At 34.0% G+C, this 16,037-nt stretch overlaps 1 protein-coding gene across 11 annotated transcripts in view; it reads left to right on the top strand.

The window, feature by feature from the left end:
• The window catches only part of TRPC1 (transient receptor potential cation channel subfamily C member 1), a 61,765-nt gene that overhangs the window by 30,799 nt on the left and 14,929 nt on the right, over positions 1–16,037 (top strand). For 4 of the 11 annotated variants that reach the window (XM_058551541.1, XM_058551532.1, XM_058551569.1 and 1 more), the window contains 4 exons: positions 506–637; positions 3,397–3,592; positions 7,967–8,303; positions 14,418–14,557. In XM_058551541.1, coding sequence (XP_058407524.1) covers positions 506–637; positions 3,397–3,592; positions 7,967–8,303; positions 14,418–14,557 — 805 coding nt within the window. Of the gene's footprint in view, positions 1–505; positions 638–3,396; positions 3,593–4,143; positions 5,937–7,966; positions 8,304–14,417; positions 14,558–16,037 lie in introns of those variants that run through there. The other 7 variants (XM_058551550.1, XM_058551597.1, XM_058551606.1 and 4 more) reach the window with 7 other exon arrangements.

Raw genomic sequence — 16,037 nt, 5'->3', positions numbered from 1 at the left:
TTCTTAAGATTTGAAATATCTTTCAAAAATAACCTGGTTGAATGAGTCATGTGATATATATATGTAAAATATATACTATTATGATATTATAATATATATAATGTTAAAGTAGTCTTATCATTGGGGAAGGAAAAATTTAATAATGATCTATATCACCTTCAAAATTTATTAGTTATTAGCATATTTCATTTAAAATAATGTTGGGTTCAGGAATAGAAACTTTTAAAAATTAAATTGGATTGAACAATACAAAGTTTTGAATCTGTGAAAAGAAATACTAAAACAATTTCTTTAAAAGCAATAGATATAAAATTTTTCTGTATTTATATCTCAAAATATTTAATTTTTAAGTCTTTTTTATGCATTATCTTGTAATAAGTATATATTATAGTTATTTTCTTTTAATTTCATAATACTTTAATTTTAAATTTGTGAAAATTATAGGTTAAAAATCATTTGTGTATAGTGAGTTTATTTTACATTATGGAATCAAATTTTATCACAGGTTTCGTCTTGATATATATCGATGTTTGGCCAGTCCAGCTCTAATAATGTTAACAGAAGAGGATCCAATTCTGAGAGCGTTTGAACTTAGTGCTGATTTAAAAGAACTAAGCCTTGTGGAGGTGGAATTCAGGTGGGAATGAATGGAAATTGTAAATTACATAATGCCTTTTTTTTCCTCCAGAATGTATTCAGCCTGAGGTTCTTCATAAGTCAAATTACGGTTTATATTTATTTACATTTATTTGTGTTGATCCAAGATGACCACACCTTGCTTCCACCTGCTTGGGATTTTCCTTTTTCCTCAGTGGAATAGACCCTGGTGCTACTTAGGTCACTCCTTCCCCGTCTGCCCTCTGCCACTCTTGCACTACCCTAAATCCCTCCTTTGTTCACTGTCACTGAAGGCATTCTAGGGCAGTGTGGAGAGTAGTAGGAGTGGAGCCTTGAGCAAACTTGTTTATAACTGCTCTCTGGCTTCCTCCGCTCGTTCCCAGATTCTATCATCATCCTTGGAGCCTGGTCCTTCAGAACTTCCAAAAACAGAATGCTTTCGGTATGTGAGGGACGTTCCACATGCACAGACATAGGCCCTTTTCACTGTTTGATGAGATTTTCTTTTAGGAGAAACATAACGCGTAGGCATAAAAATAAAATACTACTGATTAAGAGGGTCAAATACCCAGTCTGAGTTTTCTTCTGAAATGAAGAGTTAAGTGTACTTCTGGCACTTTGTATACCCAAAGAATCACTGTTATAATTTTCCATTAGAGATGTGAGTTGGGGGGGACAAAAGGCTTCGAGAAAAGCAGCCTATTAAACTACTGATCTAAACATTAAAAAAAAAATCCATAGAAAACTACATTTAGTAGACTGGAGGAAAAGCTTTGAGACATCCCCTTATATTAAAGTGTCCCTGGTGCCCTCCAAAGGAGGAATTGATCAAGATTTCTTGCCAGCCCCTACTGTGAGGTTTCTAGAGGGGTTATACCTATTCCCACATTTTCTTTCAAGTCCAACTGATATTGGAGCCCCATGTCTTGCATTGTACTCTCCAATGACTTCACAAGATTGGGAAAGTTCAAACTTCTACTTACTAGAAGGGCAATCAGAAGCTTACAATTTTCTTTAGCCTTAACAGCAGTATATAGTGTGTTATTGATAGCTTTGAGTTCTAGAAATTTTTAAAAGATATCTGTTTGTAAATTTTCAAGTTTGGAACTGCTGTATTTTAATTTGGATAAATTAAAATTTATTTGAACTCTATATGACATAAAGTATATACTTTGATTAATACATAAGACATGGTTAAAATGTAATCTGTTCCTACTTTTAACTTGATTAGCACATGAGGCTGTTAATAAATTATTTCTGTTAAATATGAAGAACTTCCTATTATAATCTCATAATTAGAGTTTTGAGTTACCATATAAACTAGAATTCATTCAACTCCTTCCAAAAAGGATTTGAAGCAACTGCTATAATTATATTGTAATCACAGAATGATGAAGTTAGATTTTGAAGTGATCATAGAACCCATTTACCTCAATCCCCTAGACAGGGAGAGGGATCTATCTAGGTTAGATGTCTCACTGATATCAGCATCTAATTAGAAACAGTTGACATTGAAAGTAGGAGCAGAGTTGTAACTAGAACATAGGGCTCCTGGTTTCTAGTCTACTGTGTTTCATCTAAACTATACAGCTGCTTATTAGTTTTCCAGTCATCTGTTAGAGATTAAGCAAATTAGATTAATAAAATGTATTAATTTTGCTTCTGAATCTGTTGGTCTGTCAATGTTTAGCTAAAGATGTCTTTGTAATAATATACACTTTTGATGTATGTTTCCTTCTACAATTAGATTCCTAGACTAAAAAGCAGATAATACTTCATTTGTTAAAGAAATTCAACTACTTATTCTTAGATAGTTTTAGTTACCAGATGCATTATAGTAAATGCAAAGAATGGATGAGAAAAATGTTAGCCTGTAAGGAAAAAAAGTTTTTAATTCTTTGAGTATAATTTTATGCAACCAGTTCATGGAAAACCCCGTTGTATGAAAGATTAACCAGTGAGAAATTTTCCTGTTTTCTCTTTAAGAAAAAAAAAATCTGAGTAAAAAATTATTTTCCAAAGTCCAACCCCAGTTGACTCATAATTATTTATTTCTAATTTCATTTTTAAGTTATTACACGTGGACATAAATTTAATGTAATTGTTATTTTTTTAAAAATAATTATCTACTAAAACTTCTTAGTTTCTTACAAATTGATTCAGGTCTGCCTTTAACAAGCAGTTAAATCCTAAGTTTCAAGGAATAGTGATTCTGAAAGAGAATTCTTTACTAGGCATGTTTCACTATTTTTCTTTCTAACTTGAATTTTGGTCAAGTGAGCACTTTAAAAATGAATGAAAACAGTATTTTAATATCAGAAGTAGCATAAACATATTGTAGACTATTATTGAAAAAACCTCTAGTTAAAAATAATATTTGTTGGGTAGCATTAAGATATTATTTCTATTGTTCAGATAAATAATATAAAAGAAGTTCTGTACCAAACTTATAGAGAATAAGGGCAAATGAGTTAAGTGAAGAACAACTGACAAATATCAGAATTTCTAGGAATATCATTATATATAAAAGAACATTGTGCTCATCTAGGATTATCTGTGTGAACACAGGGAACATAATTGTGTTACACTTTCCCCCAAAGCTATGGAGAATTTATGTACCTACTAGTAGGTTCCTTTGACTGTCAACACAAAATGACTTCAGATTTTGTGTAGCACTATTAGAATTAAAATGTCACTGAGTAAAAAAATTTCTAGTGAAAACAGCTTAATTAGAAGATGGAAGTGACATTTCTAAGAACAGACTGTTGCATTTTGCAGGAATGATTATGAGGAACTAGCCCGGCAATGTAAAATGTTTGCTAAAGATTTGCTTGCACAAGCCCGGAATTCACGCGAATTGGAAGTTATCCTAAACCATACGTCTAATGATGAGCCTCTTGACAAGCGGGGATTACTAGAAGAAAGAATGAATTTAAGTCGTCTAAAACTTGCTATCAAATATAACCAAAAGGAGGTATGAGGTTTTCTGTGATCTATCTAAATTATTTCCTCCACAGTAGTCTAGTGGCTCAGAGCAAAGGGTTTGGAGCAACATATCTAGGTTGAGATCCTAGTTCTGCTTCATAAAAACTCTGTGTCCTTGAGAAAGTTATTGAATCTCTCTGAGCTTTAGATTTAAGAATTAATGAAGAATGTGTATTTAAAGAGTTTAGCACCATGAGCACTAGTATTAACCAAGTACTCAGTAAGTGGTAGTTGCTAATATTTTTAACAATTAATATTAATTATAATAATAATATGGATGTTAATTTAATGTTTTTGCAAAATATTAGCTACACAGGTAAGATCCTGTGTAGTAAGTGCCTTCATAATGAAGTTTCCTTCTTGCATTTTGTCCGTCATAGGTTTGTTTTATTGATCTGGTTATAAATAGCCCTTTCTGTAGTAATAGTGCCTTTCTGTGTAAAAACGAAGTGTTAGATATTATGTTTCCTGATTCTTCTTATTTGTTAATTCATTGTGAAACCCAAAGGTGGAGAGGCGCATGCTATGATAACTAAGTTGAATCTGGCTCTTCTGGCATCATCCCTTCCTATTAAGGGAAATACCTATTTCTACTCCCCATACACACACATGCACATGATTCAAGAACTTGAAGAAGGAAGGTATGCATTTTAAATTTTATTTTTTGAGATAATTTACTAAACATGGGTATTTACATGTAGATAATGATAATTCAGTTGATAGTATGGGGTATTGATAAAGGGTACCTTTAAGGTATTATTTCTAAGACATTTTCATTATTAATATAGATGTTGGACTAAAACTTGCTTGTAAAATATATATTAATATAAAAATGGGGCTGAAACAGATAATGGTAGAAGGCAAGATACAAGACCTTCAGTGCTAGGAGCAGAGTTCTTTATCATGGTGGAAAATTGGAGCCTCATGAAAGCTTTGTGACTTAGGAAATTGATACAGGAATTTTAAGATGTTTACTTTAAGATTACCTAGATAGTATATTGCTTATCTAGATCCCTGGCTTTAAATCCTATACTTTTTCTAGTACTCCAAGATTCTTGCTCAAGGTAGAACATTTATAGGAAAAAAAATTAAGTACAAGAATTTGGATTAGTGTCGATATAAGATTATAAGTCAATAACATACCTATGTAGCTTGAAAAGGAAATACAATGCTAATGTGTATAAGTAGAAACAGAGAATATAGCAATCTTGTTGTAATCTTCTTCTAATTATACATTTTGACTAGATCTTAATTGGCTAGATCTTAGGTTAGTTTACTTACTTTTGTGTTCCATAACCTAAAATAGACATGAATACTAGAAAAATGATAAAATAAAGAGATAACAAGACACAAAATCAACTTAAGTGATTGGAAAAAGAACCTCAAAGAAAAGTGGAAAGAACCAAGATTATCCTGTCTAGGGAAGAAAAACTAAGAGGCAGTTTTCTAATGATATATATATACATATATATATCTCCTTGAAGGACTCACAGAGAATAACGAAATGTTCCATTCTAAAGAAGATGAAAGAGAAAGAAGCAAGAATAGTAATATTTTTAGTTGAAAGGAAGATACTCTATAATTTTAAGGATGAATGAAAATGTAAATTAATTTTTGAAACTAGATTTCTAAATATGATCAAAGGTGAAGATAATATTTTCCCAAATAGTCAGTAGACTTTGTTCACTTATCCATCCTGAATGACAAACTACCCTGAAACTTAGTTGCATAAAACAGTACTTCATAGTCATTTTATAATAATAATATCATACTCATTTTTTGTGCTCTTGGATTCTGTAGGTCAGGAATTAGGAAAGGGCACAGCAGGGATGATTTGTCTCTGCTTCACTATGTCTGGTGTCTCAGCTGGAGATAACTCAAATGACTGGGGGCTACAATCATCTGGAAACTTCTTCACTCATATGTCTGGTGCCTGAGCAGCAGATGAGGACTCAGGAACAGGGACCTCTGAGTGGGCTGGGTGCTCAGGTGGCTGGGTCCATAGGGCCTGGGGCTCCTGAGAACTGTGACTGGAACCATGGAGGGGCGTGGCCATTGTGGTGGGTAGGCTTCGAGGAGATGGTCTGAGAAGGCTCTGAGGGCTGACTGGAGTGCCCACATGTAGCTTCTGTATGTGACCTGGACTTCTTCACAGCGGGGTGGCTTCGGGCTGGTAGGACTTTTTATGTGGTAGTTCACAGCTCTAAGTACAAGTATTCCTCAAACAAGGTGGAAGCTGCATGGCTTTTTAAGACCTACCTTCAGAAGTCACATACCACCACTTCATCCAGAATCTACTGGTTAAAGCAATCGCAAGCTTGTTGCATTGAAAGGTAGGGAACATTGATAGCCCACTTCTTGATGAGAGGAGTGTGGAAGAATTTGTTTCTATGTTTTAAAACCATCACAGCCTTAGAATGTTTCCAACTGAATTTTGTTCTTCCAAATACACATTTAACATCACTGTTAATTTTTTTTTTTTTCAGGGTTACATAGTTTATTCTTTTTTTTTTTTTTAATTTTTTGTTTATTGCAGTAACATTGGTCTATAACATTGTAAAATTAATTAAATCATCATTATATGGAGGGATGGCCAGGACAGCAGTCCGTCCTGGGATTGCTTTGATATTCGAGGGAAGGGTAAAACCACTAAGTTTGGAATGCTACTAAGCTGGGTAGTTGGTGGGTGGAAAAGCTGTTTCTCTCTCAGGTATTTCATCTTGAGGGACAAATTAAGATTCCTTAAGAATGCTGGAATCTGAGAAGAAGAATAAAGAATGAAGTAAAACTTAACTGCCAAAAATGAGTAAAGCATATTAGGAAATTTCTTGATAAGCACAATAAACAACAACAAAAAAGTGTGTCTAATTTTTTTTTACTACATTGTTGCATTCTACAAAGTATATTCTATCTCAGGATACATCATTTTTAGACAGAAGATTGACCAAATATTATTTTAGATATTATTATCACTTGTCCTTTACCTTGGTAATTTCAAACCTGATCACATTACTGTATCTAGAGTTATCAGAATCCTTAAGTTATACAGATCTTCCTCAACTTGTGATGGGGTTACATCCCGATAAACCCATCATCGTAAGTTGAAAATATCGTTAATCAAAAATGCATTTAATACACCTAACCTACCGAACATCATAGCTTAGCCTAGCTTACCTTAAATATGCTCAGAACACTTACATTAGCCTACAATTGGGCAAAATCATCTCACACAGAGCCTATTTTTTAATAAAGTGTTGAATATCTCATGTAATTTATTGAATACTGTACTGAAAGTGAAAAACAGAATGATTGTGTGGGTACAGAATGGTTGTAAGTGTATCAGTTATTTACCCTCATGATTGCATGGCTGACCAGGAGCTGTGGCTCGCTGCCCCTGCCCAGCATCACCAGAAGTAACTTACTGCGTATCACTGGCCCCGGAAAAGATCAAAATTCAAAATTCGAAGTACGGTTTCTACTGAATTTGTATCACTTTGGCACCATTGTAAAGTCGAAAAGTCATGAGTCAAACCATCGTTAAGTTGGGAACTATCTGTATGGTCACAGCGTGAGCATTATATTGGGAAAATATTGCTTCTGAAATTTGTAAACTAAGAAACTTTGTGAACTTTGGTGAATTAATTTCTGTACTTGAACTAAAATTTTCCTCTTATTCGGGAATAGTTTTCCTTTTCTTCTCACACAGAACTCAGTTTTAATCAGATTTAAGAATATCTTTAATACATTCTAAGAAATTCTCAGTATTTTCATGGAGCATAAATATATCTGATGTTTAGACTTTGATTGCTTTGCTATCTGGCATCTTGGTTTCTTGTAACTGAAATCATTAGTTTTTCTAGACTCAAGCCTCTTTCTATGGATTGTGCTTGTTAACTTTAAAATTTCATAAACATTATTATAAGAGTCTTTATAAATTAAATGTTGCAAAATGACTAAGTAGGCTAGTAATAGTAGTTGATACTTATATAGTGCATGCTATGAACCAGGCACTATTTTAAAAGCTTTATATTTAATCTTCATAACAAGTTTATGAGTAGATACTGTTATTATCCCCATTTTACAGATGGGGAATTTGTGGCTTTGAGAGGTTTAAAAACTTGCTCAAGTCATTTAGTAAGTGGCAGAGCCTGGATTGGAATCTAGATAATCTGGCTCCAGAGTCTATGCTCTTAACCTCTACACTCTTATTTTATTACATGTAAGATAAAAAAAACCTATGTTGACTGTATAGAATTGATTTTTAAACTATTATTAAAACTTTGAATACCAATTAAATAATAGTGTAATCAGTTCGTATTTATAGATTTTATTTTACTTTTGTGTGTGTGTGTGTCCTTTTCAGTTTGTCTCCCAGTCTAACTGCCAGCAGTTCCTGAACACTGTTTGGTTTGGGCAGATGTCAGGTTACCGGCGTAAGCCCACCTGTAAGAAGATAATGACTGTTTTGACAGTTGGCATCTTTTGGCCAGTTTTGTCACTTTGTTATTTGATAGCTCCCAAATCTCAGTTTGGCAGAATCATTCACACACCTTTTATGAAATTTATTATTCATGGAGCATCATATTTCACATTCCTGCTGTTGCTAAACCTATACTCTCTTGTCTACAATGAGGATAAGAAAAACACAATGGGACCAGCCCTTGAAAGAATAGACTATCTTCTTATACTTTGGATTATTGGTAAGTATCAAGTTAATTTCAAGGATTCTGCCTTTATTTAACCCATTAATTCTCCCTTGCTTGGTGACATTATAAACATCTGTGTTCAATTTCTAAGTTTACACTGTTTACACAGCAAAAATTTGAACACTTCCATAATCGTTGAAGACTTAACTAACATTTTTGTAAAGATAAATGTTCCTGAACTTGATGGTAAGGAAGCAGAGCTCTTATTTACTATTACTTAATTACATGGAAGTTAAAAATTCTTTATTCTCAGTCTAAAATTGTTCATGATTGTTAAAACAGAAAAACAAATTTTACTAATGAATGCTTTTTTGGTGTAAGAGTATGAACCTTTTCTTAGGTATTTTGAAATGTAATACATTTTATACTCATTTGCATTTTAAGAGCTAACTATTTTGTTTTAATTATATCATTAGTTTTCCTTTTAAGAACTTATGTAGTTACATCTTACTTTACCTCTATTAAAGAAACATTTAAATTACAATTTAAAGGGGTCCCTGGTGACTCCCTCTATAAGTCAGTTCTTTGTAATGATAGCCAGATCTCTTTAAAAATGACAGGTTTTTTTAATATAAGACATTTTATTATCTGAAAATCGTTTTTTGTAAGTATTATGCTATATAATAAATATCTTAAATGACCTATATTTTTTACTTCCTTTGCCTTTTTTGGAGGGGCATGGGGAGTTGAGTTACAATCACATTGTCTATTTATGGTCTTGTAATGACATCTTTTTTATTTCCTTCTGGATCTTCAACCTTGTTTTTAACCTCAGCATTTCCCACCTGTCCTACTATTTGCTATAGATAAAAGGATATTGAAATTTAGCCTTTTCTATGGTATACAGTGCTGATTGGTTACTATGTTTTTGATTGGTTCTATTATTAAACAATTTGAGAAGAGTTATTGTACAGTGTTCACTTTTAGTTCTCCATCAGCTATAAAAATAATTTTCATATTTTGGGATTTTTATTTTTATGTGGAAATCAGTTAATTTCAAGTAACTTGATTTCAATCAGAGTTTTATTACTTGTAGCTGTATTCAATCCATGACACATTAATGTTTAAAATTAAGTATATAAAGTAAAAATAATACACATCTGAACTCTAGGTTAAACAATTAAATAATTTCTTCTTAATATTTTCCTGTTTCCTGTATTTCTGCTATCCTGTCTAAAATTTAATATTTTAGTTTAGGAAATAATTTATACTTTATCATATATAGTTCCAAATTGCATTGTTGTGGATCTTTCCAATGGGAAATTTATTTATATTGTTATTTGAATAGGTAAAAAAATATTAGGCTGAAAGGAATCTCTGAGAAGCATTTTTTCCTCTATTCACTTAAACTACTTTTGAAAGATGGTTGTATATACTTTAGTCATAAGTAAAGAAAATTTTATATCATTTATCTATAGCCTGTTGTTTGAATAGTAGTAAGAAAGAAAGAATAGTTTCTTTCTTTTGTAAATAAGATTCACTTTATCCAAGTCTGTATAAGAATCAAATTAAAGTTTATGTTTCTTAGCAGTGAGTAAAAATTCACTGAACTCAAAAAGTCATACCACTCTTTGGATACCATAAATATTGCTGCTGTCACTGATTTTCATAATAATGGTAAAATTATGGCTACTCCTTTTTAAGCATGATGGCCCTGTTTTCAATAACATTTACATTTCAATTTATACACACATGTGCACATGCACACACACAGACACGATATTAATTTTCTGACCACATTCTGCCTCAGTAGAAGAGTGCAGTGTGAATTAAGCCAGTAAAATTCCTGGAAGTGTTTTACTTTTCTCAGCACAGCTTCTTCTCTGAAACAGTTAGATCTGAATAGACTTTGCCAGAGGTCTTCCAAGCCTGTTATGTTTAGATCCTTCTGGGTTTCCTTAAATATATAGATCTGAAACCACTGTAAGTGAGCACGTAGGACTAGTTTGCCTGCTTCTCTAAAGGCACTCATCATTTCAAGAAATGAGCACAGCAGCTTGTGACTCATGATGACTGACTTTTGTGCATTTGTTTCCTGTTTCTTTTCCTTAGCCCTCCAGAAAAAAGTAGGGTTAAATTATAAAAAGCAAGGTAAAAAAAAAAAAGGAAACAGTGTGTTGATAAATGCGCAGAATATTAATGGTTTCCTTTTACTTAATTTTTTGCTATTGGAAGGTAGTAGAACAGCTCTTATAATAATGTGTGTTGTGTACCTGGTTTGTCCAAGTACAGGCAGAAATAGATGTGGTCCAACACTCATGGAGCTTATGGGCTAATTAAGACAAAAAGCCCATTAACTTGAGAATCACACAGATAAATAAAAAATCACAACTGAGGTAAGTGCTGCTACCTAAAGGTCATGGAGCTACTAAGTAAAGGTCATGGGAGAGCAAGCATATTTTAAGGGCATTTTACCTAGTCAGGGAGGTTGGAAAGGCTATCCTGAGGAAGTGATAAATGAGCTAAGATCTGAATGATAAATAGGAGTCAGCTAGGAGAATTGGAGAGAAAAGTAGTCTAGGCTGATATGAAAGTTACGTTCAGAGGCACCATGGCAAGAGGGAGCGTGGTACAAAAAATGGACTGAGTAAAGGCTGGAGCAAGGAGAACAGGAGAAGGAATTCAAGATGAAGCTGTAGAAATGGTTGTTGCACCAGACCGGGGACAGTCTTGAAGGCCATGTTAAGTAATTTTGACTTTATTCTAAGAACCATGGAAAACCATTGAAGTTTTTAATTAGGTGAGTGACATGATCAGATTTGCCTTTTGAAAAGATCACTCTGGCTGCAGTGTGGAGAATTTGTTAGGAGGATAGGGCTATGGCAAGAGAAGATGGATGGAGACCAGAAAGGAAGCTGGTACAGTAATCCGGATGAAAGCTGATGGTACCTTGGACTTAGGGTGATTGTGATAGAAAAAGAGAGAAGAAAACAGATTTGAGAGATATTTACAAAGTAAAGCCAATAGGACATGGAAATACGTAGTATGTAGGAGGTGAGGGAGAGGGAGATTATTAAGCAAGAAGGTATTTTGGAAAAGCATTAGATTTGGGGATTTATGAGGGGGGGAGATCCTGAATGTGATTTTGGATATGTTGAAATTAAAATCCAAAAGATGTGTCAATCAGACAATTGGATATCACAGTCTGGAGCTCAAGAGGAAGTCTAAGTTTGAGTTGGCAATGTGCAAATAATCTGCATATAGGTCGTGTATGAGACTATGGGCTTGAATGAGAGACACTTGAGAAAGCATAAAATGAAAAGAAGAGAGGACCTAGGAGGAAGCCTTGAGGAATCCCAAAATGGTGGGTTTACAGCTTACTAATGTTAGTTACTAATTCTAAAAAACAAACACAAAAATGACAAAAATAGTTTAAAATTATTTTGTTCTTGCAATCCAATTCAGAAATATGAAATACATCAAGTGTATTAGCTTCATTTTGGTTTGGGGTGTTGTTCAGGAGTTGGGAAGCCACCTGACAGTGGTACTCACTATTCTTTCATATGTATGCCTTTTTTCATCAAAAATCTTCTCCAATTCAAGTTGTAATTTTTGTCAAGAGTTCTTATTAGGTATAGTATTGCATTTTACAGAAATAAAACAGTTATTTCTGTAAGCATCTTTCTTGGTTTAGTGTTTTATTGTTAGAGCATTGAGTTAACAAAATTGAAGTAATAAAATGTTACCTGCTAGTCTATTTGGTTTAACATTTTCGGATCGTTTTTATCTATTCATTTTAAATAGAAGCTCATCCAAGTGGAATTTTTTTTAAGTGTTTTTCCCTGTCAGATCTGCAAATATTTTGAAGTGTTTTTTCTGTATAAAATATTGGTACTGTATAATTAAGATGTTATGAACAGAGTTTTTCAAGAATGCTTCATGTATTTCCCAGGGGAATTATTCTGCCTACTGGTGAGCCAGAAAATGACTCTGATTGGCTTAACTTGATCCCCACCCATACGTTATGTTGCAGCATACTATTCTTTTGTCACTTTAAATTCTCTTTAAAAATGTCTTAATGAAGGAATGTATCGTAAAACTATCCTGGGTTATATTACTGTTCTCTGGTACTCCTACGAATATATCTGTGGAAGAATTTCTTGCCTAAAAAGGGAGCGGTTTTTTTTGTTTGGTTTTTATTTGTGTATATTTATTCATTTAGCAAATTTTTGAGCACCCAGTATGTATCAGGCATTATTCAAGACATTTAGGACACTGGTTAATAAAACAAAGATTCTTACCCTTGAAGAGCTTAGTCAAAGTAAGGGAAAGATAGTCAGTTAATAATAGACATAATAAGTAAACTATATCCAGTGTTTAAAAGTGATAAGTACTAAGGGAAAAGAAAGAAGCAGAGTTAGGGGATTGGGAGTGGGAGGCATGGGGTTTGCAGTTTTAAACAGGATGATCAGAGTAGGTGGTGAGCAAAGATGTGAAGTGAGGGAGTTGGCCAAGTGGATACCTGGGTGAGAAACTTCCAGCCAGAGGGAAGAGCCAATGTAAAGCCCTAAGGCAGGAGTCTGTGTATTCACAGCAAGGAGGCCAGTTGACAAGAGTAGTGGAAGAAAAGATTGATAGGAGATGAGGTCAGAGAGGAGAGGTAATATAGGGCCTTTTAGGCCATTGTAAGGAATTTGGTTTTAACTCTGAGTGAAATGAGATAAAAGGGAAGGTGCAGTGCCCACTGTGCGCCATCAGCAGCGGTGATCTTGGGTTCTCATTGGCATTCACACTCACAGGACACAATAGGCTGAAACCTGGCACCAGGTTTACTTAGCTTTGTAGGAGGATACAAGACAGGAAGTACAGCATGTCAAAATGACAGCTTCAAATATATCTTTATTGGCGGTTCTTACAAAAGTCTGGGGCTGCTTCCCAGCCCCATAGTGGGCACATTCAGTTGTATAGGATGAGGCCATATGGCCGTATGGATAGGTGTGGGCTACCCCAGCTAGAGAAGCCTGTTAAGAGGGACATCACGTGGAGGAAGCTGAGGCCTGTGTTTCTCAATGTTTTCATGTAGTCCTAGCTGTGTATATCCTTCAGAGTCTGTGAGTCTACTCATAGTCCCAATCCAGGTGCCGTTTCCCAGTCAGTGGTTGTTTTTATAATAATGTTGAACACAGCTTACCTTCCATATTTTTCTTAACATAGTGTGTTTCCAAGGAAACCACTTTAATAGATGATAACATGAGGTTATGTTTCCATGGAAAAAGAGTTCTGACCTGCAGTTAATCCTTTCTCCTCTGGGAGTTACTACAGAGTTTTGAGGAGAGAAGTAACACTTGCATTTTAAAAGGATTACTCTGGTGCTGTGTTGAGAATAGGTTTAAGAGAGATCAGGTAGACTATTTCAGTAATCCAGGCAAGAGAGGATGGTAGCTTGAAGTTGAAGGGGTAGTGAGAAGGGTTAAATCCTAAAAATATTTTGAAATTAGAGCCAACAGAACTTGCTGTTGCTTTGAATGTTTCGTTTAAAAGAAATATGAGTCAAGGATGATGCAAAGACATTTGGATTGAGCAACTAGAAGGATGGAGTTGCCATTGACTCAGATGGGGCAGTCTTCAAGTGCAGTGAATTTGGGGGCAGAGATTAGGAGTTCAGTTTGGACATGTTAGGACATCCATCTGGAAATGTAGAATAGCTAAGAGCCTATACCAGTTGAGTTTAGGGGACAGATTTAGAGATATTATTATGTAAATACAGGTTGAGTTTAGAGATAAAAATTTGAAAGTCTGCCACATAGATGGTATTTAAAGCCGTTAGACTAGATGAGTGAATGTAGGAGAGAATGTAGATAAAGCAAAGAAAACAATCAGGAGCCCAGCCTTGGGGGGGGTGTATTTAGCCTCAATTTGTTTGTTTCCTTATGCTTGTTTCACATCACTTATTAAAATCCCTCTCTGGGAAAGATATTGTCATATGAAACTTCAGGTTACTGTCTTTTAAATTTTGAGAACGTTTTATTAAAAAGTTCTTAATTTTTTTCTTCTGAATGAGGCTGTAGCTGACGCAAGTGTTATTTAGTACTTTGAGTCTTAAAGTATTTTTTAGTTTATTATTGAATTGAGCGAGTGTTATCTGATTTTTTTTTCTTCTTTTTTTAGGGATGATTTGGTCAGACATTAAAAGGCTCTGGTATGAAGGGTTGGAAGACTTTTTAGAAGAATCTCGTAATCAACTCAGTTTTGTCATGAATTCACTTTATTTGGCAACCTTTGCCCTCAAAGTGGTTGCGCACAACAAGGTGACTACTAACTATGTCAATTGGAGGCACAAATGAAGTTTATTTAGGAAAAACCTGAGATATTTACCTATGTAACTCAGAGTTACATTGGCCCAAGTCTGTGTCTCATGTATTTCCATTTTGTTTTCTTCCTTTCCGATAGTTTAAAGGATGTTAATTACCTTTAAATGTTGGTTACCTGTTGTATGCCAGGCATCATGGTTCATACTTGCTATACTTTATCTCATTCTATCCTCACAGGGACTCTATGAGACAGATGTCCTTTCCCCATTTTGCAAATAAGGAAAACGAAGCTCAGAGATATTAAGTAACTTGTCCAAGACCACACAGTAAGAAACCAAGACTGGATTTAAATCCAGGTCTGTCTAGGCATTTTCTTTCTACCAAATGCCAATTCCTTATACCTGAGCCAGGCTCATTTACCTCATTAACCTGTATATACTTAAAACGAGAACACAAAGTTACTTAAATTGATTAGTTTTAGATATCTTTATATCTGCCAGGAAAAATTATCTGAATGGAATACAATATATAGTATTTTACACATTCCAAATCATAATTATTATCTTCCACAGCTTAAAAAGTGATGTAAAGGTAATAAGTTTCTGATGTAAAGGTAATAAGTTTCTGATTTAAAATATTCTGAGATATTTTAAATCTCCCCCAGAAAAGGTAATAGATTTTGTTAACTATCGTTTTTTAAACCATGAGTTTAGAATTCTTCTGAGGTATCACATTCAAGGAACTAAAAGATATAATATTTTCTGTTTTTTGACTAATTTATAGACTATAGAAAAAGCAAACTGGTTATCTTACATCATTTTACTTTATTAAAAAGTCTCTATTCCTTTAATTGATCAGTAGTCCAGAGCATGTTTGTTAGGTATGTTCGATGACCAGAGTTGTGAAATGGCTAAGAAAATAAAAATTGGTCATACAAAGATAAATGGTTCAGTAAAGAGGTTGAGGGTCCTTGGTTTTTAGACTGGTGTGTTTAGTTCTAGAAATGGGATGCCCATATAATTTATCATCCAAACCAGGACACCTTGAGAGTGAAAGGGGGCACTATTAATAATTATGCCAGGAAAACTGGTATGTAATCTGGGACTATCCCAGGCAATTGCAACAGCTAGCCTCTATATGTCTGGGTATAATAATGTACTCTTTTTCTCTTGGTATTTAGAAGGGAGAAGAACTTCTATGGTTCATTCTAGATTCCTGAGTCAAAGGGCTGTTAATTTAATAGCTGTTAAGGCTGTTAATTAATAGCTAATTAATTGACAGCAAACATACTTAAAGTTTGTGTTGTGGAATTGAAGAAAAACTAGCAAACATTTCATTCATAAAAAGTTTAATGACAGTTTTTTCAAAATTGTTTGCTTTTTTAAAACCTAAGCATTTTCGAGAAAACCTCTTTATAAAGAGTAAATGATATTGCCTCACATGCATAGAAATCTTTTATTTAGTTAAAACAATGTTA

Source organism: Diceros bicornis, chromosome 2 (genome assembly GCF_020826845.1).
Source record: "Diceros bicornis minor isolate mBicDic1 chromosome 2, mDicBic1.mat.cur, whole genome shotgun sequence".
In the NCBI taxonomy this organism is placed as follows: domain Eukaryota; kingdom Metazoa; phylum Chordata; class Mammalia; order Perissodactyla; family Rhinocerotidae; genus Diceros; species Diceros bicornis.
The sequence above is the reverse complement of the archived record's forward strand: the minus strand, read 5'-3'. Positions and strand labels throughout refer to the sequence as shown.